Source organism: Ascaphus truei, chromosome 2 (genome assembly GCF_040206685.1).
Source record: "Ascaphus truei isolate aAscTru1 chromosome 2, aAscTru1.hap1, whole genome shotgun sequence".
NCBI lineage: Eukaryota > Metazoa > Chordata > Amphibia > Anura > Ascaphidae > Ascaphus > Ascaphus truei.
Genome location: NC_134484.1, coordinates 132,355,193 through 132,382,592, shown reverse-complemented (window position 1 = coordinate 132,382,592; position 27,400 = coordinate 132,355,193). Strand labels below are relative to the sequence as shown.

The 27,400-nt window shown below is 46.6% G+C and overlaps 1 protein-coding gene across 3 annotated transcripts in view; it reads right to left on the bottom strand.

The window, feature by feature from the left end:
• ANKRD29 (ankyrin repeat domain 29) overlaps window positions 1–27,400 on the bottom strand; it is a 61,956-nt gene that overhangs the window by 7,722 nt on the left and 26,834 nt on the right. For 2 of the 3 annotated variants that reach the window (XM_075585036.1, XM_075585023.1), the window contains one exon: window positions 3,347–3,445. The exons of the other annotated variant lie outside the window; for it this stretch is intronic. In XM_075585036.1, the coding sequence (XP_075441151.1) occupies window positions 3,347–3,445 (99 nt within the window). The remainder of the gene's footprint in view (window positions 1–3,346; window positions 3,446–27,400) is intronic. 3 annotated transcript variants of the gene reach the window in all.

The window sequence follows — 27,400 nt, the reverse complement described above, 5'->3', positions numbered from 1 at the left end:
GGTGTTCATGAATCCACGCAATGCATTCTCCACTTGTGTCAATATTTGTTTATCGATTCAATATGTGTTCATTTCTTTTTTTGCACTGAAAGTCAACATTTTAAAAACTGCACATACCCTGTGGCATACGACATATACTATTTTATTAGGGTTGAGTTGGGGGTTAAGCGTTTTTTTTTGGGTAGCACAGAAGCAATTATTTCAGGCTCTCATAATGCCCTTCATAAAAGCTGATCACATATATTTAAAGCAGCAATCCTGATTGTGACGATCGTGAGGGTTTGGCCCGGGATTAAAGGGGTTACCCCCCAATTGGCCACCCTCTAACATCACCAGGGAGACAAGGGGTTAACTGGGCTGAGGTCCAGAAATGTGATTTAACCCCTGTTATGACATGAAATGTGTTTTCCCCTGTCCCCCTGTTCCATTGTAATATCTGGTTTAATCAGTGTCTGCAACACACACACTGGGGCTTAAGGGGTTAATAAGCTACAGTTTAAGAAAATACCACTGTATTGTGTCTTTTCAGAAAATCTGGACTTCAAAAGGCTTAATTGAAGTTGAATGTGAAAAGCAGAAGGGTTTTTTAGTGTACAGTATGGTAATATCTGTTTGCAGGAAGCTAGGGTGGGTTGTGAGCGTTATAACTCACACCTCTGCTTCAAGAGGTCTGGGGCATTGAGTGTGTAAATGTCCCCCCCCCCCAGGGGTCCCTGCTTCAAAGGGTTTATTGATGGGGGCAGGGGTGGGGCTACTCCCAGGAGGAAATCAGAATGAGTGACCTTATTAAATATAAGAATATTATGAGATGTCCTTGGCTGAACATGCTAAGAGTTACATATGTGTATTCGTGACACCAAACCCCACCTGGGAAGTCTAATCACTTTATCCCTTACAGCTACTAAGGGCCAGATATTAATATCTCTCTTAATTTTAATATTACACTGCAATGTTTGGTCTCTCTGGGAGTGTCAGGCGTGACGGAATGTATTAATATGTCTCGCCTGCCTGTAAGTACTAGTGAACTGAAGTTATGAAGTTAGGTAGGTATTTACAGCAGATATGGAATTTTGGTTGTGGTCTGAAAGCTGCAACCTCCCTGTTATGATAATGAACAGGAAGGCTAGAATTTACATAGCCTGGTCATCAAAGGCTAAATTGCTTAATTATTTATGCTTGGCCCAAGTGACCAAATGAACTGACCAGTTTAAGTGTGACATTTCACACGAAACAATGGAAGTCCAAAATCAGCTTCAAAAGCTTCAAAGGGACTTTTGCTAGACGGCCAAACTTTACCCATTGTCTTCATGTCTTCATGCATTGTCTCCATGTCTGCATGTCATCAGGCCTGTGTCTTTATGCAATGTCTTGGAATGATGCAGGTATTACTGTATGAACTGCAAGTCCAGATGGGACTGTTTTCATCATTTTCATCTGTAAGTAAGTGCCTATATTTTGCTGTTATTTGTACATTTTGTGTGTTCACCTTTATCAAGGAATAAATTGCATTTTATCATATCTAAGTCTCGTCCCAGTTCAAACCCAGGTATATATATATTTATATATATTTTTGGTGTAAATTACAGCCTGTCATAAGCTACCGTGACACTGATTTCCTATTTTTATTTATTTATATTTTTTGGGGGGGAGTTACAGGTTTCTAGCAGGTGGTCTCTTTAAATGTGTTATGTTTATATAGAAGTTACACTTCTACTGATTATACTAAATGAACACTCACCAAAACATGAATAAAACATTCGTACAGCTGTTAAACCCTGGGGAATATGTGAATGTGGGATTACGTATCAAGTTTAGCTAACTCAAGCATTTTGGGGAAGATACTCGCTATTGCACCCTGGTCCCAGTTTAACGTCAAGTCAATGGCAGCCAACACCGGATCAGTGTGCGACACACAACAGCGCTCGATAAATCACTGCCTTTGACTCTGTCACTTTGAATTAATATATGAATGAGCTTTGATCCAATTTTGGGTAGTAGTTATAGAAGGAGTTAAGGAGCTAGTCAGTGCAATATTATAATGAGATATATCAACTTTTTTACTTATACCTGCCACGGTTTTCTCTGCATCAAATATATTTACCATGTCTTCCGGTGAGATTCTCAAAGCCTTTCCATGCGGTCTCTCAAAGAAACCCCAATTGAATTGAATGGCAGCACAGATCGGCAATCTCTGAGTTTAGAGAATATGCCCTTTAGAATTATTTAAGAGATGATCATTTGCGTTGTGTTATGCAAAATAAAAGAATCAGGTCCAGCAACTTGGGATTCCCCGCTAGAGGTCTTAAAAATTTAAAAGTAACAACAAATGGGTGCTGAGACAAAAACACTTAGGCCAGGTAGCAGAATATCATGAACAAATGCAGCCAAGCACACCAAAAACTTAAAGCATTCAAAAAGGTAGCAACAAATGTCATTTAATGACTAGAAAAAGGCATAGCAGCATCCAACGTTTCGGTGCACACAGGCACCTTCATCATGGATACAGATAATGACACCCAACACCTTTAAATAGTGTCCTTAATGAATAACCCATCACCCACCTCCCTCCCGATGTAATGTCCTGCCGCCGGGTGCAGAAGGAAACTCCTGCCGAACGCTGCATTGTGTTACATAGCAGCTCTCAACTTCAATACATAAGGCCAATTTTTTTCATTATTAAAGAACTCTGGCAAATCAGATGTGACTGTGTTTATTGGTCTGGAATTCAATAACTTTGCGGTAGTTGGCCATTTTAAAGAAAATATCAATCCAGGTTTTTTTTTTTTTGGTTCACTATAAACTTGGAAGATGTCTTTGATAAATATTGACTGTAATGTTAATGTACAATCAGACCAATGCCCCTTTGTCTGCTAATGCATTCCATGTGCTAGAAGCAGTGAGCTCTTTACATGTCATCCAGTTGACACAGAAACTGCTGGCTTCGTAAAACATTCAACTTTGCTTCTAAACCTGAGAGAGTGGAGCTTGACAAGTAACTGTACACAGACCAGGCAGGTTCTTCTTGGTACCAAAGCACGCCTAAGGAAGACTGCTGGGGGACTATGTGAGGACTCATACTTAAGGGCCAAACTAATGAGGAGGGGAGGAGTAATCACTTGCCCACCCCCTACCTTCAGGGTGTTATAGAGCCTTTTTTATTAGGTTTAGAGTGTGACAGGATTAATTGTTTCATGGTTAATACCCAGCGTGTTTTTCCTTTTTTATGAATAGACTAGACAATGGAAAGATAGGACCAGGCATTTGAGCATCACTTCTCCCTTACATGTAGGTTCTTCTTGGTATGCAGTAAAAACAAATCACTGACAAGCTGTAGTTACAATATTACCTGCCTCGGCTGATTCGCCTTTGCCCCCGAAGTGAGCAATAACCGAATTACATCCACGTAGCCTCCTTGTGCAGCAAGAAACAACGGAGACGCCCCATCCTGAAGCAATACAAAGATGGAATCAAACATTCGTACGCACAGCAGAGAGTAAAACACTTGACATTATTCTGATTTTGTGTGGAATATGCACGTACTGCTTCATTTGATGCTTACTTGTGTTTATATCCTGTAAGGGTTACTTACTGCCTCTAAGTTTTGTTACAACATGAATCATCCCTCCCCGGCAACGTCAGGTCTACAGAGGATTTCCACCAATAAATATATTGCAGACCCATTTCACAGTTAATGGGTTACATTCTGCCATTGATAAGCTAAAGTGGCAGTAAGGCCATTGGTTGCACAGAAGCTGATACCTTCTTCGTAATGATTTCAAAAAGGTGATTTAGTTAATTTTCTATCTTTATGGACAAGGACTTATATAGTACAAATTCTTCCAACAGCTATGCAATCTAGTAATTAGTACAAATCTAAAAGCTTAAGGTGGCATTCCAAGATTTTCTTTTATAGGTATGTAACCATGCTGTAAAATGGTTGCAGTCATTTCTCCTGCTGACAGTAAGGCCTGGTAAGTTATGGGCATGCCAGCAGTAATCATGGAGGTTTGCCCTCACACCCTGGTGAGGTGCCCTATGTATGGATGGGAGTGGTCACAGGCTTTGACTCCCTGGTTGGTGATGTCAGAGTGGTGTCAGCCCCAGAGGATACATAAGGCACGGCACTGATCAAAAAGTTAGTTCCGTCTAGTCTAGAAGTTGTCAGTTATCAGAGGAAGATCAGAGTTAGTGAATTAAAAAGGACTAATGAGACTGTGACCAGGGACCTGGCACAGGTGAAGTATCCCTGCGGGGATAGGGAATCCCTACATTAGGAGGACATACCTTTCAAAGGGAAGTACGGTGAACAATGGAGGGCTGAATACACCCCATTGTGGAGGGCAGCTGGCCCACCGTACAAATAAAGATGTCTCTGATTAACAACACTCTTGTGTGCAAGTGTGGAGTTATTGCACGGAGAGGGGCACCACAGAGGAGTTCCTCGCCAGGACCATCCCCGAGTGACCGAAGGGACCCTGATGAGGTGGAGGCGCTGCACTGGATCTAGGTAGGACTCAGCCCACTACCTCAGCTGCCTGTCTGGGTTGGCAAATCCCCACACACCATCATGCGGGAGACTCAGGAGTCCTGTAGCCAACAGGTGCACCACCAGACACTACACCGTAATGGGGACTGGTTAGACCACAGGGGCCAATGTGAGATTGGGGGGGTCAGACCGGTTCAGAAAACCCGTTACAGGTATAAAGCAGGAGATCTCTGGCGCTGAAGCATGTAAATGTAAGGTCTGGGAAATCCCTGCTCGCCAAGATACTAACCTCTGTAGGTGCTGACGGTGCTCCATGATTCTGAAATCTCACGTGGCATGTGGGCCAATAGAGATTCGTGGCAGGTTACATTGTGACTTCCTTTTGGCTCACGTGCTGCATGAGATTAAGCCCTTATCTACAAACACTACCAGTTATGTCTATGTATACCTTTCTTCATTTATGAGTGTAACTTCACAGTTAATGTATGAGAGACTAGTCATAGTTTGTGTACAAGAACTAAGCCATTGGTGACTATATATAATATTATGATTGGCATTTGACTTCTCTGAGTATTAACTCTTTATCTGCTATATTATTTATCAGTCACCAGCAGTGTATTTAACCACTAGGGGTGCTGTCATTCTAGGGGATAAATACCCTCTGTGTGCTCCTATTTTCTTTGCTCACTATCTTATACCACATGTCGCAGTATATTTAATGGGGACTATCATACTGTACACATCTGAAACTAAACTGCTATGTTTCTATGAGATGCTCAGATAGGGGTATTAATGTCTATCTACTTCCTCCTCTACGGGGACTTTTTAACTGTTATTACCGTTATTATTATCTATCGTTTTTTGTTGACTCATATTGTACCTATAAATTAATTGTAATAGATTTTTAATTATTTTTGTTCTTACCACTTCTGATCCCACTGGACACTTCGACTGCCATTTCCAGACAAACTATCTGGTGGACCATTGCTGTCCGATATTCTTTTGCTCATACGCATAGAGTGCAGCAACTGGGGATTCTATTTGGATCAACTCTATTAATTAATACCTTCCCTTATTGCACCATGCTTTCTTTTGACTATATTTTACCTACTATGGGGACATAACCTACGGTGAGCGGTCCGATTTACTCCTCTTGTGATGAGATTAAACCCATCATATTGGTCATCCAGCTAGGGATGCTACCGGCAGCACCAGAAAACAAACAGAGCCACCGACAGTATGCGACAGCCGGGACTGCTGTATTGGCCCGGATAGTCAAGGGCCCCCAGCCCCCCTACCGTGTATAGGTCGCCCCTCTGCTGGCAATAACCTCTTTAGGACTGGTCACCACTTCCGAAGGCCTCCAGCAGGCCCATCCACAGGCCCACTACCTCCTTATTCCCCTCCCCGAGCACCAGTACTTTCATACCCCCAGGTCCATTACTTCCGTATACCCCTCACAGAGGACCATTTGCTTCTTACCCCCATCCCCCAGGTACATTACCACCTTATTTCCCTCCCCCCAGGTCCATATCATTTCCCGCTCCTCCCCCTCAGGCCTATACCTTCTTCCCCTTCATTTCTGTTGGCAGCCCTGATATCAACTGTGATGGTATTTCTTACTAAATAAAAAACTACCACCAAAAGAAACCAAAATCCAACATTCAAAAAACATAATAACCAATGGGAAACTGTGACGGATCATTTATAGCAGAAATGTACAGCAAACAAAAGGCATTTGTTAGCATGCCAAGGGGGTCTGCAATGTTTTGGTTCGTTTTAAACACTACATAGCAGGGCTCTCTGTCACTGAAGGAGTTAAACAAATGTAGCACGTGTATATATATTTAAATTCATATTCTAATGATGGAGAAAGTACAGGTCCGCCCAGAGAGCGGTTCTAGGGCAACAATCATGACATCAGAGCAGCGCCCTGAGAAGGAGGTTTTGGAGCACAGAGTACGCATGCACACGCGGCGTAAACGTGTGTGAGGAAGCAAAGCGACCAAGAAGGCAGCTTGGAGTAAGTGCCGACCGGGATTGTGAGGAAGTCGAATCTGCAGCTCGACTGAGCCCACCAACCCGCACCACACAGTCGTAGTAAGAGCGCCAGGACCCGCTATCTTAGAGAGTGTACCTGTACTACGTCTAAAAAAAATGTGTCCACATGTGAGTGAGACCATTGTATTTTATCATTATACTATTTTTATAGAACATATTACACTATTGGTTCTCCTCTCTATTCTTCTGTTCCCATTTTTTTATTTTGGGTCCCTTTAGTGTTTAATGTATGTTAATATTTGTATGGTATTTTTGTATATTTTTATATGTATTCTTCACTACAGAGGGGCACACTCTCTTTGGAACTTTGTGCACTGTGTATATTTGCCTACTGAGGAGGGCGAACTTTGAGTGCTGCACGATTGATTATAGCTGCACATTGTTATTGGGATAAGGTTACATATAATAGTTTTTTTCAGCAATTATTATATAGTGATGAGTGTGATGGTAGGGGTAAATGTGACTGCTTTTTTTTATTTTTTTTTACTTAAATTTGTATTAATCATTTTTTCAAAAGTAATAAAGGGGTACAAAAAGAAAAAAGGAAGCGAAAATACAAATGGTACAGTGTTGCAAATAATCTGATGATTACACATTAGGAAGGGAGGGGGGAAGGGGACAGCATTTGAAACCATACAATTTAGTAAATAACAGTTTTAAATACAACATAAATCACTCTGTACAAAATAATCTAATCTAAATATGGGGATATACCTGCATGCCTAAACCAAGGAACCCATGTTTCTGAAAATTGTGAAGTGGAAAAATTTAGGTAGGCTGAGAGTTTTCCCATGTAGACTACATTTAATTGGTTTAAAGATAAGGGAGTAGGTTGTTTCCAGTTTTTGGCGATTGTGCATTTAGTAGGATTTAAAAATTGGGAGACAACTTTAGCATCTTTTTTATTATAATTGGCCATTGACTTTCCCAATAATATATATATTGGGTCCTGGGGTATAGTGATTCCCAGAATCTTATGTATTAGGGCAAACACTTCCCTCCATGTTTGCTGAATTTTCGGGCATGACCAAAATATAGGCAGTATATTCCCCATTTCGCCGCAACCACCCCAACATAGAGGAGAGACACCTGGGAGAAAAGAGTGTAACCTAGTAGGAGTCATATACCATCTAAATATTAGCTTGTCAATATTCTCCTTAATCACAACACAGGAAGAATTTTTGGAAGCGGCTTCCCAGATATCTTTCCAGACATCCAGGTCCAGATTGGTGTTTAACTCCTCCTCCCAGGATACCATATATTTATCAGGAGTTTGGCTATTTTTGACGGGGGTCAAACTATGATATAACCTGGAAGTAATGCCCCTTATAAGAGGCTGGCGTAGACACCAGTCCTCGTATAGAGTTAACACGTGTGCTGGGTTTGGCTTGTAGATGGATTGAATATATAGTGTCTAATTTGAAGAAATCTGAAAAATTCAGAGACAGGAATGTCGTGGCTCGTTTGTAACGAGGCAAATGGAGGGACTTTACCTTTGATGAGAATATCATTAACTCTTAAGAGTCCTTTCTGGACCCAAGGATTAGATTGCTGGTTACCAGCGTAAAAAGGGAGAGAGGGATCTGAAAACAGAGGTTGCATGAGGGGTGGGAGATTGGTTAGTTGAAACCTAGATTTAAGGGAGTCCCAAGGATTACAGGCAAAAGATATCACCGTGTTTTTGTAAGCCTCGGCTGGTCTAGATTTTTTTATTAAGCCAGAGAAGATTCTTAATTTTAAATGGGGAGCAGATCAGTTCTTCTAGTTTGACTCATCTTTTGACGGTTGGGTTTGAATGCCGACTAATTAATTGCCCTAATTGTGCAGCTCTGTAGTACTTTTGTTGGTTTGGAAGGGCTAAGCCTCCTTCTAATTTAGGTTTATAAAGGATGTCAGATGTGGCTGCTTTTAATAAAGGTCAAGCCTGCCATTACCCCTACCTGTCAGTAATACATCTGTAGCCCTGGGCTCCATCCGGTCCTAGAGACCCCCCTCCCTTGGAGCAGCGTGGTCGCGGGTGCCGAAGGACCCGACGGCTGCTTCCAAGGGTGGGGGCCGGAGCAGGGAGCAGAGCGTTTTCCCCGCATGCGGCCGGTTGCCGGGGCCGCGATCGGGCCGTTGCTAAGGCCGCGGTCGCGTCGCTAGGGTCCCGGCGGCTAGCGAAGAGGGCGCCGCCATTGCCCAGTGACTCGCACATGCGCAGTGATCGTGCATGCGCAGGAAGGGCACTAGAGCCAGGGAGAAGTAGCGCGAGGGGGAGAACAGCCCAGAAAAGGTTGAGGCAGCCCCAGATAGCTTGCGCAGGCGCAGGACAGGACAGAGAAAGCCCGCGAAGCCCTAGCCTACTAGGGGAGGCTCTAGGTAGGGACTACGAGTCCCAGGAGCCTCTGTGCGCCCCACGTGACACCAGGGAGCCAATAGGGCTTAGGATCTCCAGGCAGGCAGAAAGATACATTTTCGCGGGCTTGCAGCAGGACAGTCAGTTGGAGCCGGGGAGCTGTGAGGGAAGGAAGGGTGCGGGGAGCGAGTGCAGCTCCTGTACCCAGATAGGTACCCACACCCCAGGTAGGCCCCAACTCCCCACCAGATTAGTGGGTAATTGATCAGGGACGGCCCAAGATAGGGACGTGGCCCTTAGTATCAGTGTGCTGTCTTGTCAGGGTCATGGCTGTCAGTGCCGTGAGGTCTGACAGGCAGGCACAGTATTAGTGCAGTACGTTAGCTGCAGGTAGCGAGTAGGTTGAAGCAAGTTACTGCAAGTGCTGCGAGTGCTGGAGTTAGTTAGAATCAGGACCGGGAAGAGCTAGGGGGACGGGGTAGGCCATTAACCCCTTAGGTCCCAGGTAGGTCCTCATTCCCCAGCTTGTGGTTCTACAGGGACAGGCCCTAGGTTAGGGACCGTGTCACGTAGTGCCAGTGATAGACAGGGACACAGCGGCTGCTGCGCTCCATGAGAGACGACTTGGGCTCAAGTCGGTACCCAGAGACCAGAGACTATCTCCAGGGTGGGATCACCCTTGGGGGACCCCAAGCAAGGGTTCACCGGACCGGATCAGACGGGATCCCAGAACGACTGATCCTTTGCGAAGCTGTTGCTGCTCCGAGCACCGGAGTGCTCGGCAGGTACTATACATATACAAGTGCACCAACGGGCCCTTAGTATAATAGTGACTGCGCAGTCACCCATTGCCTCTCTCTGCAAGAGTGCGGGACATTGGGTGGAGTTTCTATGGACACTGGGTGGGATCACCTGGTGTTGGGGAAGCGTCCTGCGCGACGCAGTTAGTGTCTCCTCTAGAGAGGGATACCTGTTATGGTGGTATTGATGTTACATGTTTGCTTTGCACGTTAGTAAAAGACATTGGTTATTATACATACAGTGTATGTGATAATTGTATTTGTCCTGCGAGGAACTACTCCCCCTCTGGTGGGAGCCATCGCAGGTGGAGGCGCTGCATCGAGTAAGTGGTTACTCATAATATCATAATTGCTCCAGGTTCCCCGTGGCGGAAGCTCAGCCCTCCTGCGAGCCAACAGGTAAAGCACCATACTTGGTAACATTGTATGTTCTCCGCATCCACACTATAATCTGCGATTGGGGGGGGGGATACCCGTTACATTTGGAGGCGCTGCTGAGATAGACCTGGGGTGCCCTGTTCCATTTTTTTTTCAAATTTGTCCCATCCCCATTTTCCACCATGGTCGTAAAGTCCGGACACGAGGTCCTCGCCTGGGCCATAGAGTTGCAAGTGCCGCCGCTCCACACGTTTGCGTTGTGCCGTGTCCCTGTAGATACTCCGTCATCGGATATACGAGCGGCCTTGAGGCAACACCCTAATCTCCGGGGTGCTGCCACCATAGCAGTGTTAGACCAACATTTGGAGGACCAGGAGTGTTGCTCCGTGTTAGTGAGTATAGGGCAAGATATAACTGAAGACCAGGGTCCGTCCAGCTTGTGGTTCGCAGGGCCGCCCGGTTCCTGCAGTACTGTGGTGTACCCTGAACTGCCCAGTAAATCAGACTCTCCGTTGTATGGGTTCTGGCCGACAGAGGGAGGAAACGTATCCTTTGTGTTGTGCCAGTGCTTGCAAAAAGTATTGGGTTGGGCTGGTAGCCTGGACTGTGACTATGTGATGCAATTGATAGAGACCCAGGTGCGCAAGAAAACAGGGGAGGAGTGCATACGATGTGTCTGTTACAAATGCGACTGTTCATTCTGTGAAGCGATCTGGGGCCTCCACTGTGCCATCTGCGGGTCACCGCTCATGACACCCGTGCTACTGCGGTCGACAGAACCGCCAAAACAGGAGAGAGCACGTGCTGCTTACTGCACACCTGCCCTACATTGTGTCGAAGAAACTTGTCCGGGATTGGCGGGAAAACCTATGCCCCGCCTGTAGAGCCAGCAGAGGAGGAGGAGCCTGACCTCTATATCACTGTGAGTTGTGCTGAAGTTAAGTCTGTCTTCAGGGAGAAGTTACTTAGTGAGTCCCGCCACCAACAACCAGCTGTGGAGGTTGTGGAGGGCCCGTGTGCCCACGTGAACATTCTAGACCCGGTTCCCGAGCAGGAACCACCTGCCCAGCTAGCTATGGAACTGGGCGAACCATCGGTGGCGATGCGCCTACCGGCGAACCACCCCAGCGGTGATACAGAGGAACCCCAGGGTAAGGTGTCTATACCCCCATTTTCCTTTGGTGATTCCAGCGACCAACTTCTCGTGGTGATGCGCCTGCCGGCGGACCACTCTAGTGAGGTCATTGAACCAGTTATTTCGATGGATACAGAGCCTGCTGTGGGCCCGTGGGCCCCAGAGGAGATGTATCCCGATGTTGCGGGCCTTGCTGTGGGCCCGTGTGTCCTACAACGACCAGTCCGGCTTATTCCAATGGTACCATCGGTCCTAGAATAGGGACCAGTACCGAACGAAGACAAGGGTGAGTCGACTGCCCCAGGGGTGTTGGGGGTGAGCCTCCTGGTGACCGCAGAGTACGATAGCTCCTTAAGTCTGGTCACCAGGGCGAATGGCTCCCCTCTGCATCGCGTCCTGGTGGAGGTGTCCTCCTTAGAAGGTAGCTGTCCAGTGGTGCGAGTGGACCCATACCTACCTGACAGTGTTCCAGCTGAAGAGGAACCCATCGCAAGCCAGTGGAGGGGTGAGGAACCTACTAACTCTCCCCTGGCTCTGATGGAGGTGACCGTGAAAGAGGCCAGAATTAAGGTTCCTGAGCTGAGTGAGAGCCCGTGCGCTCCAACCCAAATGGTCCCAGGACTGGGATCCCACGCTCCCGAGTTTCAAGACAGTGAGTGGACTGTCCCAGAAGTGTTGTGGACAGGTCCCAAGACAGCCGAGGTTGGGAACTGACAGCGTCCCCGAGGACCTGTTGGCCACCGTGAATCACCGCAGTTGTAAGGTATCTACCCTTTACCCCCTGCAGGGTGAAATAGAGACATTGCCAATTGCTCGCTTCCCAGTGGAAGCCTCGCAAGTGTGTAGGGACAAAGACTGTATGGAGAAGGATTTAGGGAAAGTTGCCTCCTTTCAGTCCAAAAAGGAGCGCCCCATTCGCCAAGTAGTGGACCGCGGGAAAGGTCCTGGCCTCCTGGTCTACCGCATCCATGCCGCGGATGACCGGGTAAAGGCCTGGGTAAAAGACATGCTGCTGTTCCGTGCACCAGGGGGAGGAAATAGTAGGAACCCTGTGACTGTTGCCCTTAAGTGTGCTCTCCAAGAGATTCCTCCGGGGGAGGCTCATGGACGCAAAAGTGAGGTACCCCCATCTGATCAGTTAGGGGCACCCCACAAATGGTCTCAGCACGCTTCGGTTAATTGGTGTGAAGTGCATTGTAACCTGATGTTTAAAGTCACAAGTGATAAGTTGTACATATTATGCACTGCATTTTCATTGTATAACCTCATGCCGATTGATGTCGTTCCCCAAGCGGGGACGTTGGGTTTTTCACCAGGGGGAGAGTTTAGCCCTGGGCTCCAACCGGTCCTAGAGACCCCACTCCCTTGGAGCAGCGTGGTCGCGGGTGCTGAAGGACCCGACGGCTGCTTCCAAGGGTGGGGGCCGAAGCAGGGAGCAGAGCGTCTTCCCCTGCATGCGGCCGGTTGCCGGGGACGCGATCGGGCTATTGCTAAGGCCGCGGTCACGTCGCTAGGGTCCCGGCGGCTAGCGAAGAGGGTGCCGCCATTGCCCAGTGACTCGCGCATGCACAGGAAGGGCACTAGAGCCAAGGAGAAGTAGCGCGAGGGGGAGAACAGCCCAGAAAAGGTTGAGGCAGCCTCAGATAGCTTGCGCAGGACAGGACAGAGAAAGCCCGCAAAGCCCTAGCCTACCAGGGGAGGCTCTAGGTAAGGACTACGAGTCCCATGAGCCTCTGTGCACCCCACGTGACACCAGGGAGCCAATAGGGATTAGGATCTCCAGGCAGGCAGAAATATACATTTTCGCGGGCTTGCAGCAGGACAGTCAGTTGGAGCCGGGGAGCTGTGAGGGAAGGAAGGGTGTGGGGAGCGAGTGCAGCTCCTGCACCCAGATAGGTACCCACACCCCAGGTAGGCCCCAACTCCCCACCAGATTAGTGGGTAATTGATCAGGGACGGCCCAAGATAGGGACGTGGCCCTTAGTGTCAGTGTGCTGTCTTGTCAGGGTCACGGCTGTCAGTGCCGTGAGGTCTGACAGGCAGGCACAGTGTTAGTGCAGTACGTTAGTTGCAGGTAGCGAGTAGGTTGTAGCAAGTTACTGCAAGTGCTGCGTGTGCTAGTAGTTAGTTAGAATCAGGACCGGGAAGAGCTAGGGGGACGGGGTAGGCCATTAACCCCTTAGGTCCCAGGTAGGTCCTCATTCCCCAGCTTGTGGTTCTACAGGGACAGGCCCTAGGTTAGGGACCGTGTCACGTAGTGCCAGTGATAGACAGGGACACAGCGGCTGCTGCGCTCCACGAGAGACGACTTGGGCTCAAGTCGGTACCCAGAGACCAGAGACTATCTCCAGGGTGGGATCACCCTTGGGGGACCCCAAGCAAGGGTTCACCGGACCGGATCAGACAGGATCCCAGAACGACGTATCCTTTGCGAAGCTGTTGCTGCTCCGAGCACCGGAGTGCTCGGCAGGTACTATACATATACAAGTGCACCAACGGGCCCTTAGTATAATAGTGACTGCGCAGTCACCCATTGCCTCTCTCTGCAAGAGTGCGGGACATTGGGTGGAGTTTCTATGGACACTGGGTGGGATCACCTGGTGTTGGGGAAGCGTCCTGCGCGACGCAGTAAGTGTCTCCTCTAGAGAGGGATACCTGTTATGGTGGTATTGATGTTACATGTTTGCTTTGCACGTTAGTAAAAGACATTGGTTATTATACATACAGTGTATGTGATTATTGTATTTGTCCTGCGAGGAACTACTCCCCCTCTGGTGGGAGCCATCGCAGGTGGAGGCCCTGCATCGAGTAAGTGGTTACTCATAATATCATAATTGCCCCATGTTCCCCGTGGCGGATGCTCAGCCTTCCTGCGAGCCAACAGGTAAAGCACCATACTTGGTAACATTGTATGTTCTCCGCACCCACACTATAAACTGCGATTGGGGGGGGTGGGGGGGAATACCCGTTACACATCTGTATTATGTTTGTGTGTGTGTGTATATATATATATACATGTAGAGGTATCAGTACCGTATATATATATATCAGGAATCAGATATATGAATATATGGAACCAGGGTTAATATATATATATATTTTTTATTAAGCCTGGTTCCAGCACTTCCGGAACTAGGGGTTAATGTTATGTTCAACTGGAATATTAATTGGAATATATAGGTGGTCTGTGATCTTTCCAAGTACCTCTTCGCATGTAACTGTGTTTGTTGTTTCATTTGCACATTTTTTTACGTTTATCACATTTGTAAAGGTTTCTTTCTGATCAGTTGTGGAATATAGTAGTGCTACGAATAGTTTTTTCTTTGTATTACTTCAATACACATACCTGGCTGCATTTTATATGCAATCTAATTCTACATTTACAGGACAGTGCATTCCTGTCTTTGTTTGGTAACATTTCTCAGTTCATAGTGGATTTGAAGCATCGATCCCTCTTACTCTGGTTCTTCTCATATGGATTTTTTCACAGAATTTGAGCCATGGAGCGCGGTTGGTCCTCCGTAGCTGAACCACGCTACTCTTAGCTCTGGGGACCCCCGGTTCTGTGAAAAAAGTGATATGAAAAAGAAAAAAAAAAAAAGGAGGAGGTGGAATGCTGTTTTACATTTTAAAATGCTAAACAATGTAAGGTTAAAAAGTAGAACAGGAGGGAACTGTCCTGAAGCTGGTTGACTTATGTGTATGTTTGAAAGATGTGGTTGGAGATATATTACATTTGTTCATCTGTTCTGAGTGTAGAGTGTGTCATTTATATAATGCTGTATGAGATGAATTGTGATTGTTGAGGTTTGTAAAAATTCTGTAAAAGATGGTTGTCCCCACCCCCCCTTTTTTTCTTTTTTTGTATCCCAACCGCTTCCCATTTCATTGTTGAAAATTTCAATAAAAATAAGTTTAAAAATAAATAAATGTGTTAATCTGTAAATGATCATTTGATGCTCCTTCCTGCAGCTTTTAAATGTATTTATTTTATCCTATTGATAACAACAGCATATCTCCAACATAACTAAACTATTTCTTAGACAGGTGTTTCCGCAGCCTTCCTCGCTGAGCTTTGCCCAGTTCGATGTGCGCTGACAGACCTTCAGTATTTGACAACTACTGAAATAATTATAATGATTATGCCTGACAGAATTCCCTTCACGCGGTATTATTTAGACTTAGTGATAGACCAGCCTGGACTGGTGTAATGAGGGGGTTTTAGCAGTAAATTAAAGAGCTCTGGAATTATGCACGCCATGCAGCCAGAGACCGCAGCGAGGTCCGACAGCACAGGCATCTATTCTCCCCCGTATCTGAGGAACAAGTACCCCTCCACAAAAAGACCGGTTCATAGTTATATAGTTACATAGAGATGAGGTGGAAAAAAGACGTAGGGCCATCAAGTTCAACCTATGCTAAATTTAGACAACAGATACTTTATCCTATATCTATACTTATTGATCCAGAGGAAGGCAAACAAAAAGCCCCATTAAGGGAAAAAATTAATTCCTTCCTGACTCCAAGAATTGGCAATCGGATTAATCCCTGGATCAACATCCTTCAAATGCATACTTATTTGGTATATCCCTGTATACCTTTCCCATCTAAAAAGATGTCCAACCTTTTTTTGAACAAATCTATTGTATCTGCCATCACAGTCTCCATGGGTAATGAATTCCACATTTTAACTGCCCTTACTGTAAAGAACCCTTTCCTTTGTTGCTGGTGAAATTTCCTTCCCTCCAACCTTAAGGGATGGCTCCGAGTCCTTTGTACTGCCCGTGGGATGAATAGTTCTTTTGAAAGCTCCTTGTATTTTCCCTGAATATATTTGTATATAGTTATCATATCCCCTCTTAGACGCCTCTTTTCTAATGTAAATAAATCTAATTTAGCTAGCCTCTCCTCATAAGTTAGATTGTCCATCCCCTTTATTAATTTGGTGGCTCTTCTCTGCACTCTCTCTAGTTCCATAATGTCTTTTCTTAGGATTGGTGCCCAAAATTGGTTTGCTCAGAATAGCCCAATCAGCGCTCTCTCAGAGGGTGCCCTGAGACCTGAGGGCCGTAACGCCTCAGATTTCATTCTAAATCTACGAAAGCAAAGCGGCTAGGCCCAACTTCCAAAAATAAATCTCATCCCGTACAAGTTACACCTACCATGGCCTCGAAAGCAGTTAGAACCATCAAAAAGAAAAAGAACCAGAGTGAATACTTTAAAAATGATGGTCGGCTGACACCACAACAGGAGGAGTTGGAAGTGTCTCTCCCCCCCACGTGGAACATTTAGACTCTGGACCAGGGGAGGAGATCGAAAATCTTTTTACAAAGGATAATCTACTTACCTTCTGTAGCTAGGTTACCCCTGGGTCCCCTTTCCATTCCCCTTACCTCCGTTGTAGTGCGGAAGGCTGTGGGCTGTTGCGGTGGGAGACTGCATTGCAGAGGCTCCCGGTAAAGGGCGGCACCATCTTGGGGAAAGTCGCGCATGTGCAGTGTAAGCACGCAAAGCGGCGGCCCATAGGAAAGGCTCTATACAGGGACTACATGTCCCATGAGCCTCAGGGACCAGGGTCACGTGGCGCGTTCTAGCCAACAGGGCTCTGGAACTCCCCTGCTTGCAATGAGATACATTTTGCGCGCTGTGAACACCACGCCAGTCGAAGCTGGGACGCCATCAGGATAGGGTGTGTGTGTGCAGGTGTCTGTGGCACCTGTACTAGGCCAGAGACCCCCATTAGGCCCCCGACTCCCCTCAGCTTGTGGTTGCTGCAGGAACAGGCCTATAGATAGGGACACTGCCCCTGTAGTACCAGAGTGAGGGACCCAGCCAGGATGCGGCTGCAGCCTGCCTCAGATAATCTGGGACCAGACACCTGCAAAAAAGAGACATTGCATACAGTGATACACTCCACGCGGGACCCACCCAATGTAGAGGCGGAGGCCATCTTGGATCCGTGGATCCCATCATCGCGATGTCAGCATGCCCGGGTGCAGGGAACCCCGGCAGGTACCCAACGTATCACGTGCACCAACAAACACTATAGTGGGCAGCGCTGTACCACACATTGGGTGGGGCATTGACTTTGTGGACACAGGGTTGGTTGGGTGCCCAAGGGCCCCTAGGTACTGTGGGAAGGTACGGCCGTGCGTGGCCTGGTGGGTAGGCTGTATATCCTAATCCTCTGCACATAGTAAAACTGTTCCGTTATACCACGTGTGTATTTCTTATGTGTCCTATAACGTGGTCATTCTACACAATAGAATCCCGTACAGGTGGAGGCGCTACCGAGCATCACTCAGGTGCACCCCAGGTTCCCAGCGGCGGAGGCTCAGATCTCCTGGGCACCAGCAGGTATTGCACCACATGCACACACTGAAGCCACACATCTTCGGGGACAGTGTGCTACACTTCTTTAATAAAATTGAAACACTAATGTGCTACACTTCTTTAATAAAATTGAAACACTAATGGAAACATCAGTGAAGGGACTCAAAGAAGAGATAATCCTCCCTTGGGGAATGTACTATCTCCTTGGAATCCAAGGTCAATGACACAGCCACCTGACAATCTCTGATGGATGCCGAGCTCAAAGAGATGAAATCCTAACTTCTAGATATCAAAGAGAGACAGGAGGAGGCGGAGAATAGAGACCGCCATAATAATCTCTGAATCTGGGGGATCCCAGAATCTGTAACGGACATTGAGGGGTTGATGAGCAAATGGCTATCATCTGCCCTTCCTGAGGCTACAAAAGGAGTCTCTTACCCTGGACAGATGCCACAGAGCATTAAGATCGAGACCTCAACCAGGAGACAGACCAAGGGACATAGGATTGAGATTCCACTATTTAAAAACAAAGGATGCTTTCAACACTGTGATGAGAGGATCCAGAGACCTCAAGTTTCAAAATATACCCCTTCAGATATATGCAGATCTGGCGCCTTCCACACTCGCAAAAAGAAGAACTCTCCGAGAGGTGATGGCGAAATTAAGAGACCGCAATATCAAATACAGATGGGCATTCCCTTTTGGACTCACAGTAATTAAAAATGGAAGACTACAGACACTCAGGAACCCAGACGACGGTGAAGCTTTCCTCGAACATCTAGGCCTGAATTCCCCTTCACCCAGACCAGAATCCAGATGCGGGAGCTCCCCGGCCCTGGAACCATCTTGGTCCACGATTCCCACGTGAGGTTCCCCCCACGCAATTACCCCGGTGAAATAGAATCCCGAAGCTAAGACCAAACCCTAAGCTGTAGATCCATATCCCACTTCGGAGTTATTATTGTATTATGTTGACCAAGTCTTTGCCGCTACCCCCAAATATATCTGTGTCAACGAAGACACAGTTGACCTTGTTTTTTTTCTGTTCTCCCTATCTCCCAGATTTTTCTCCCAAGGGCAGGTGAGCATTAGGACCGTCTCCCTGGAGACACATCCATGCACAATCTTTTTTTTCCCTCTGTTCTCCCCCCCCCCCTGTTTTTGCCCCCTTTGCTCCTCCTTTGCCTCCTAACCTAGAATAGCCAACAACTGACGAGGAGGTCAGATGGTCAGAGACGCAATTTTATAATGGGTACTATATATGTTTGCTGTGGTAGGCCAAACCCGCAAGGTTACTCTTGGCACTCACGCTCAAGTTATAAGGTTGTACTGACCTAAAAAGTGGTAAATGGTGTAGACGGATATAATAGAGAATGGGGCAGATATTCCCCTCAAATTTGAAACCCAGTTTAATCCCCCAGATGACCCAATATTTCTAGACAGACTCTACAATGTTGTGAAAGGTTTGGACATTAGCTACAGAATATGTACTGAACTAAAATAATCCTAAATCCCTCATTTAACCACACTAGAATTCTTTCTAGCAAAGTCAGACCCCCCAGAGAGAGTCTCCATAGCAGAGTAAGAAGATCACATATAAAGACCCCACACTCTTAGTTAAAACTTTACTAAACATAATGACTTGGGGATCTGCAAATGTGATGCTTCGCCCCTCTTTTTTTCTTTTTGATTGGTGCTCACCCCTACCTCCTCTCCCACAATATCTTCCCAATAAGGTTTTTGTCCCTGCATTTCTCGCCATAATATGTCGATATATTTTTGTGCTGTTAATCTCCCCCACCCCTCTAATTCCTTTTTTGTACCCACTCCCCCCTAATACCCACCGTGCAACGTTTTATATCTGTATATCTCTGCCTGATACATCAATAAAAAATTTAAGTTAAAAAAAAAAGAAAAATACATGTATTGATATATATCTGAGGCACGCGAGTGACACGGACATTCAAACACCACCGCTATGTGATTGCTTGTGTAGGGACCCGGACATTATGTTGGGAATAGAACGGGAAGTCCTCCGCTTCCTTTCACAGATCTCTACTGGAAACAGGCAAAAAAAAGGGACAAGGTCCACTGTACATCATACGGGCCACTAGTCTGCCATCAAGTGAATATAAGGGCACACTAATAGTATTTATGTACAGTATTTTTGCAAACTTGCCCTTCCGCTCTTATAATAATAATAATAATAATAATCTTTATTTCATATAGCGATTTTCTCCCAATGGGATGCTTCACAATTACAGTATAGTGCACAGTACGCAGTACAAAGGAATTTTTACAGACACAGTCCCTGCCCATAGAGCTTACAATCTATGTAAATACTTTTGGTGCCTGAAACACAGGGAGATAAAGTGACTAGCCCAAGGTCACAATGAGCTGACACCGGGAATTTAACCCTGATTCAAACTCAGTGTCAGTGTTTACAGAGTCAGTGTCTTTTACTCACTGAGCCGCTGCTCCTATACACATGCAAATACTCATGTGTATGTATAGTAAAATAAGTGTGGTTGAGTGAATTAGGGGCACATACAGTATTAAATAGGCGTACTGGTGTCAGGAGCGCAGGCTTCTCTCCCTATGTTATTTGGAGGGAGGTTTGAGGGGATACACACACATACACACGCTTCTCCTCCTCCTGCTTTTAAATACAGTATTAAAAGAAATGGGGCATAAAGGCTCTCTTGTGAATAGTGAATGGCCCAATCGGCTAATGCAGCGGTGCGCAAACTTCTTGAGCTGCGGCCCCCTTCCTAGGAGCCACAGCGTTCGCGCCCCCCCTCTCCCAATGTCTCTGTGTCAAATGACGTTGCGGGTCATGTGACATCACGTTACGTAACTCCACCGCGTAATTTGATGTGTGACGTCACATGATCCCGCGGCGTCATTTGATGCTGCGTTGCCATGGCGACGCGTCGCCGAAGACCCGGCTGGCAGCAGGTAAGTGAGTTACAGAGGCCTCATCCGGCATTTAAACGTGAGGGAGAGCGCGGGGCCTCTGTAACTGCCCGCGCCCCCCCATGAAATTCTCCTGCCCCCCAGCTTGTGCACCGCTGGGCTAATGCCCTGTGCTCAAAGATATATATATATATATATATATATATATATATATATATATATATATATATATATATATATATATCATTACCTTGGAATACAAATGAAAAGTAGTTGCACAAGAAATAGTCCTTTTTGATAGACGTGGAATTCATGTAAAACTATGCAATACGGTTCCAGCAAGGCTGTGGGAGAGGTAGGCATCGCCCTACAGGTGGGGAATGTAGTCTGAACTGCAACAACAAACATTGAACACCTTTTTTCCTACACAGCTGTGCCTGGGAGTGAAAGGAGTTTGCAAGTTGGTACAAGAACTATTTCAGATGGCATAATCATTTGTGCTTGTGAGTTAAAAATAGAAAAATCTACCATTCTGATAGGCTGCTCAGCCGGGTTGGCGAGCGTATCCCACCTCACCCAAATTGTTTCCCTTTATGAGTCTATGTTAATTTCTTATTAAGACAAAACAAAAGTTCTGGTTAATTCAGGTCACTGAATAGTACTTAAAGCAGCAAGAGTTTAGGTATTTGGAAAGGGACCTATATCCTTCATATTACTTGAAATGAACATGCTGTACTGTTTTAAAACTCAGAATACAGCGTCAAAGTATGTGCAGGCTCACGCCAGCGGATACAATGATGCATTGGCCCCGCCCTTTGTTGCGGAATGATAATCCATTTAGAATGGCGGCTGCTACATCAATGTGGTGTGTGTTCCGTTGCTACACGCCAGCGGGCGGGAGCAATAACGACCGCTACAGTTGTATGTACAAATCTTACGGTCTCTGAAGTCACGGCTGAAAAAGCTTAAAGCCGCAGCTCTGGAGATAGTACTGCTGTGATCACGTCCACGCTTACGATAGTTCTCTGGTAGTTAGGCGGGGGTGGTCCCGTGGCTTGCACCGATGCTGAAGACAGTAAGTCTGAATACATCTGGATGTACAGTAGTCCAAGCATGAGATACAGCTTAGAACATGCAAACCATATTAAATGTTGATTGATACAAAGTGTTATACTTAACCCCTTCAGTGTCAGAGGGGACTGTAGTGCATTACAAAGTAATTATATGTGTAATTTACTAAATGTAAATAAGAATTACATAGAAGCACACTAATATACCAGTCAAGATTATGCATTATGTACAATCAGAACACATTTCACATTTAGAAGTGTTCTTTGTTTCTTATTTACAACAGGGAGGTAGAGAGTAGTTGCCAATGTTTTTTTTACTGATCCTTGCGGTTAACGTAATCACATTTTCCCCTCCCTGTGCAGGACAAATGAATAGCTAAAAAGACAGGGCACAGAGCAGTCAAGAGACCCGGACTAATATTTCAATTCCTACAAGAGATCTTCATCCCTTTTAGGGACAGAAACATATACGTGCATAACTAATGTAAATAAGGCGTTTGTAACAGGCTCTATAGTCTCCCCGCTTGCGCACAGCTTCGGTACAGGTAGGGAGCCGGTATTGCTGTTCAGGACGTGCTGACAGGCGCATGCGTGAGCTGCCATTTGCCTATTGGGCGATATGTCCTTACTCGCGAGTGTACTTAAAGTGAGTGTCCTTAAACCGGGGTATGCAAGTAGACAGAGTTGCTACTGTAGTTTGGTGTGTAACCTATTGGGCCCAGATACAGACATCCGTTTACTCAGTGCTATTATCCTTGTAACCATGTATTTCAACACTTTAAAGTCTACTAAAGTAAGGAACACCGCCTGGTCTTTTTTTTAAATTACCTTTCTGATAATGAACCTGCTCCTTACCTCTATTCTTTACCGTGGTCTCATGTGAATGTTACTCACTCTATCCACTACACACCTCTCCCTTCTGGCCCACACCCAATGTAATCATACACCCTGGACCACTGAAAAGCTCTGCAATATCTACTGAATGTTGGTGGAGAGCTCTGAAAACCAGCACACCAACCACCGCTCATTCTAATACCTATGGAAAACATTGCAAGTTTGTGGCCTGCAAACAATTACTCAAATGTTTATTTATACTGTTACTCTCTTTAGCAGGGGATATTTAACTCAACCCAAGCGCTTCTTTTTCAACTATGTCCCATACCGTTGATAATGTCCCTTTCAAATTTGAAAAAGAGCTCTTTGTGGCCCATATAAATATTCAAAGCCTGCTGCCCAAACTGGATGAACTAAGGACATGGTGCCTTTTTCATAAGCCTAAAGCCATATTTCTCACTGAAACATTGCTAACTTCTAAAGCCCTTGATGTATCTATCTCAGTTCAGGGATACTCCATTTCAGGAAAGATAGGTCAAAGAGAGGAGATGGGGCATTACTTTATATTGAAGACACCTTACAATTCATGCTGCTAACTTGCCCCTCAACCCCACTCTTGAAAGCCTACTTGGTAAAATGTGCCTCCCCTTCTCTAAGCCTATTGTTATTGCTGGCATCTACCTTCCGCTCTAGAGCCCCACTACCATCCCTAACTGATATCACTTATTTTCTTAGCACAATTTCCTCTTTGAATGTGAGGAGTGAGCTGTTGGTTCTCGGTGATTTCAACCTAAACTGGCATGACCCTAAAAACAACAAAATCCAGACACAAATCAAGTCACTACACCTAACCAAACTAATTTCCTAACTCACACGGACACACCTAAAATCTCACAACCATTCCTTGCTAGACTGGATTCTATCCTCTAGTCCCAACAGAATACAATCCTCTGGTATCCTCCCTGACATTCAGTGACAATACAATAGTGTATCGTGTAAGGAAAATCAAACCACCCAAGTCAAACCTTCAAGTTCTACTCACAAGAACATTTAGAAACTTTAACCCACAACAAATTTTGGCTGATCTTTCTAACAGCCCTTGGTACAGAATCAATCTGATACCTGACCCCAATTCTGCACTTGTTTGTTTATTTCCAAAAAGAGTTCTTAACACTCTGTGATAGCCATGCCTCCTTATGCAGAATGAGTTTATGGGGGGGCCACCTTTTGTGGGTTACAACAGACCTTATTGTGCTTTACCATTAAAGGAATGCCTTGTGGAAAAAGATACAAAGTAACTGACACTACCAGAGATCTTGAATGCAGATAGCTGCAGAATACATGCACAAAACAAACAAGACTAGGAAAAGCCCAATATTACTATGTCAATCTTTATCAAAATACACATCAAATCCAGCAAACTTCTGAAAGGTCAACCATATATTCCATCCTCTTAGCCACCAATAACCATCTAATATCAAAAAGGATTATACTACTCTGACATTGCAAACGCATTCAATGAACACTTTGTGAGGTGTGTTACTTCTCTATCAAAGTGCCACCCAAACTTCAATCATCTGCTTCTATGGAAACAGTGTATGATGTAAAATGTTTGTTATGAAAAATAAAGAAAACAAGATGTAACATGGTATATCCAGCCATACCTGTTTCTCCCCACATAGTGTATCTGCTATGTATGCCCTGTTAAGATCCAGGCATTAGCAGGTTAATCTGTGGGCCTTTGACCCCCCCTTCCTGCTTCCCCAGAAAGTGAAGGAAGGTCTTGGTGACTCATGGCCTGTGTAGCGCCCCCTTGTAGGTGGGTACAGTCCATGAGCCCGCCCCTTCCAGAAGTTTCTAAGGGGAGTAGGCTAAAGTTAGAGCAGTTCCTCTCAGCTCCTCGTGGAGTGAAGAGGTAGAAGCAGTCCTTCCCAGCTCCTCGAGGAGTGAGAAGTCTTCCTCTCCCCCTGGGAGAGAGAGGATGTATGAGTGAGTCTCTGCCTGATACCTGGCTGGGGGAAGGAGGGAGAAGAGATGGTGGGAACTATGAGTCTTCCCCATGGCGGGGTAAGCCAGTTCACTTGACTGGCTAGTCAAGACCACCTGGAGCAGTGGAAGTAAAGCACTGGCCAGAAGTCCTGGGGCGTATGCAGAAGAGTATGCTGCTAAGCTGTGCGATGATGAATAAAGACCCTGCAAATATATCTTAGCCTAAGGTGTCAGTTCCTGGGCTGGGTGAAGGTGTGTGTGTAGTGATGGGTGCTGACGCCTACACTTGTGGGAGCCATCGCTACTGGAGGCGCTGAAACACCGAGATGAACTAGAATCCTGTAAGAGCCAGTCCTGTCCAAGTCTCATAACATCTGCTGACTATTCAGACCTCCTGCGAACCAACAGGTGAAGCATCAAACAGCGAGGTAATGCGCTCCTTTCCCACACACTTGCCTCTAAGTGAGGTTTTGGAGGGGACACGTGTTACAAATAAAATTACAATTACAAAAAATATAAAATTAAACAGCCAGTGTGAACCTTACTGTGACAGGGCCTTAACCTGTGTCTAAATAGTGCTCCAAATAGAAATCCTCTGGCTGATGAGTCTAGCAGGGAGCTTATTAATTGCAGCTAGAGACAATTATCCAGTCTCCACCTGGCTCATCAGTCAGGTAGAAAAGCCTCCTGCATAATCTGCAGTAGATCTTACTAGCACATGGGAGGTGTATGCTGACAGAGAGGGATCCCAGGAACCGGCCCCTCTATTCTAGGACACAGCGGTCCCTGAAACCCACCAGAGGGGGCACTCCATGGATACAAACCCAGACCCGGACTGAGGGAAAGAGTCCCTGATAACAGATACCACTTTGGGTCAGAGGGTGGTAAAGAGGCCTAGCCTCCCAGCCCTGCAGGTAGGGACTGGGACAGTGAGTTAGCCCTTACCGCAGGATAGGCTGTTGTATTTGTTTTGCGTCCTGCCTTAAAGCTGTAATGTTTAAGCTGCGGTTTAACTCCACGGTAACTACCTTCTTAAAAGTTTGAGAACCAGTGTGGAATGAAACTGGGACAACTTACTTGTGCAATATTCCTAGATTTTGCAAAGACTTTTTATATTGTTGATGATGTTATCTTGTTAAACAAGCTTCAGTGCTCTGGAATAGGGGAATATGCTTTAAACTGGTTTCACTCATACCAATGTGTCTCTGGAGCTCTAACTCTAACCCCTTGGATGTCACCTTGGGGGTCCCACAAGGCTCTGTTCTGGGGCACTGTAAGAGATGTGTGCAAAGGTATGCAATAGAGAACGTTTGTAAGGTGAAACTAAAATAAGGCTTTATTGCACCTGTTCCTTTAACATGGCAAAACATTCAAAATAAAGGCATACTCCGCTTTGGAGAATATCTACACCGTTACTCCAGCCCTCTCTAACTGGGTGGGTAGCTAAGCTAATTATCACCCCAAACACACATACATACACACATACATACAACAGTCCAAAAAGAAAGTCTCTTATCTGCTCTCCTGGGTCCGCACCCTTGTGTGCTATGGAAATGTCCGTGTCCAGGTATAGAGGTCTTGGCCCCTTGTCTTGATGTCAGCATACAGTCCTTCTGTGAGCATCAAGATATCTTTTCCTCTGGTCAGTCCAGTTGTGGGCTTAGGAAATCTCCTTCCTGTTTCTTAGATCAGGCTTTTTCTAACAGTCCTAATCAGCCAGGTGGAGTCTGGTTGATTACCTGTGTAACCCCGAGGTTGTTTCTGACTCACTGACCCCCCTCCGCATGTGCCGAGTGGTCGCGGGTGCCGCCGGAGGTAGCGAAGGCCCCGCCGGCACTTCGCGAGGGTGGGGGCCAGTGCAGGGAGCGCTCGGCATCCCTGGAGGTCCGGCGGCGCACCCGGCTAGCGGGGGCCGCCATGACACATTGCGTGAGCATGCGCAGGGTCGCGCATGCGCAGGAGGGACTCGGCGGCTAGGGAGAAGTCGCGCGAGGGCAGGACAGGGGAGAGTGAGGTTGCGGCGGCCATCAGGCGTTCGCGCATGCGCGGGAGAAGCGCGCACGCGGCCCCAATGCTGTAGCAGCCTCCTGGGAACTACAACTCCCAGGAGGCATAGGGAGACAGGCACCAGGTGCCTCATAGCGGCCAATAGGGCTGGAGGATTCTCAGCCCGGGAGAATAGATACAGTTCGCGGGCTTTGCGACAGGCAGTCAGGCTGAGGAGGAGGAAGGGGAAGGAAGGGTGCAGGGAGCGAGTGGCTCCTGCACCAGGTAAGGTTTCCCCAAGTCCCAGGCAGGCCCCAAATCCCTGTTAGGGTAGGGGGTAATTAGTAAGGGACGGCCCGAGATAGGGAGGTCACCCTTAGGCGTGTGAGAGTGCAGGTTTGGCAGTGCCACAGCGGGTAGTGCTGTGAGCACTGACAAATAGGCACAGGGTGTGCAGCGGATGCTGAATGTTGTGGTTGCGTGTGTTGCTGCATGTGCCGGGAGATTGCAGAGACAGTGTATGTAGCGTGTTATTGCTGCGGGTTCCAGGTGCAGTGCGCTGTTGCGGCAGGTGCCGTTAGTAGGTTACAGTTAGGGACTTGGGTAGTAGGGGAGTGGGACAGGTCGTTACCCCGGCAGGCCCATAGGAGTTACCCAAGCCACCACAGGTTGCGGTACTACAGGGACAGGCCCTAGGTTAGGGTTCCTGTCACGTTAGTGCCCCTTAGATAGATAGGGAAATAGCGGCGGTTGCTGTTTCCGTAAGGCGGTTGCTGTTCCCGTGAAGCAGTTGGACCCACGTTGGGGTCCACAGAGACTGTGTTCCAGAGGGGACCGCCCTAGCGGTCCGCACGTGCAGGAGTTCGGTTGAAGGAGTCATCGCCGACTGAGCCTTTGCGAAGACTGCTGACCCGAGCATCGGAGTGCTCGGCAGGTATCAAATATATATGTGCACCACCGGGCCCTTAGCGTAATTAGTGACTGCGCAGTCACCATTGACTCTCTGTAGGAGTACGGGACATTCTAATGGGTTCTTTGGACACTGGGTGGGATTCACCAGGTGTTGGGAAAACG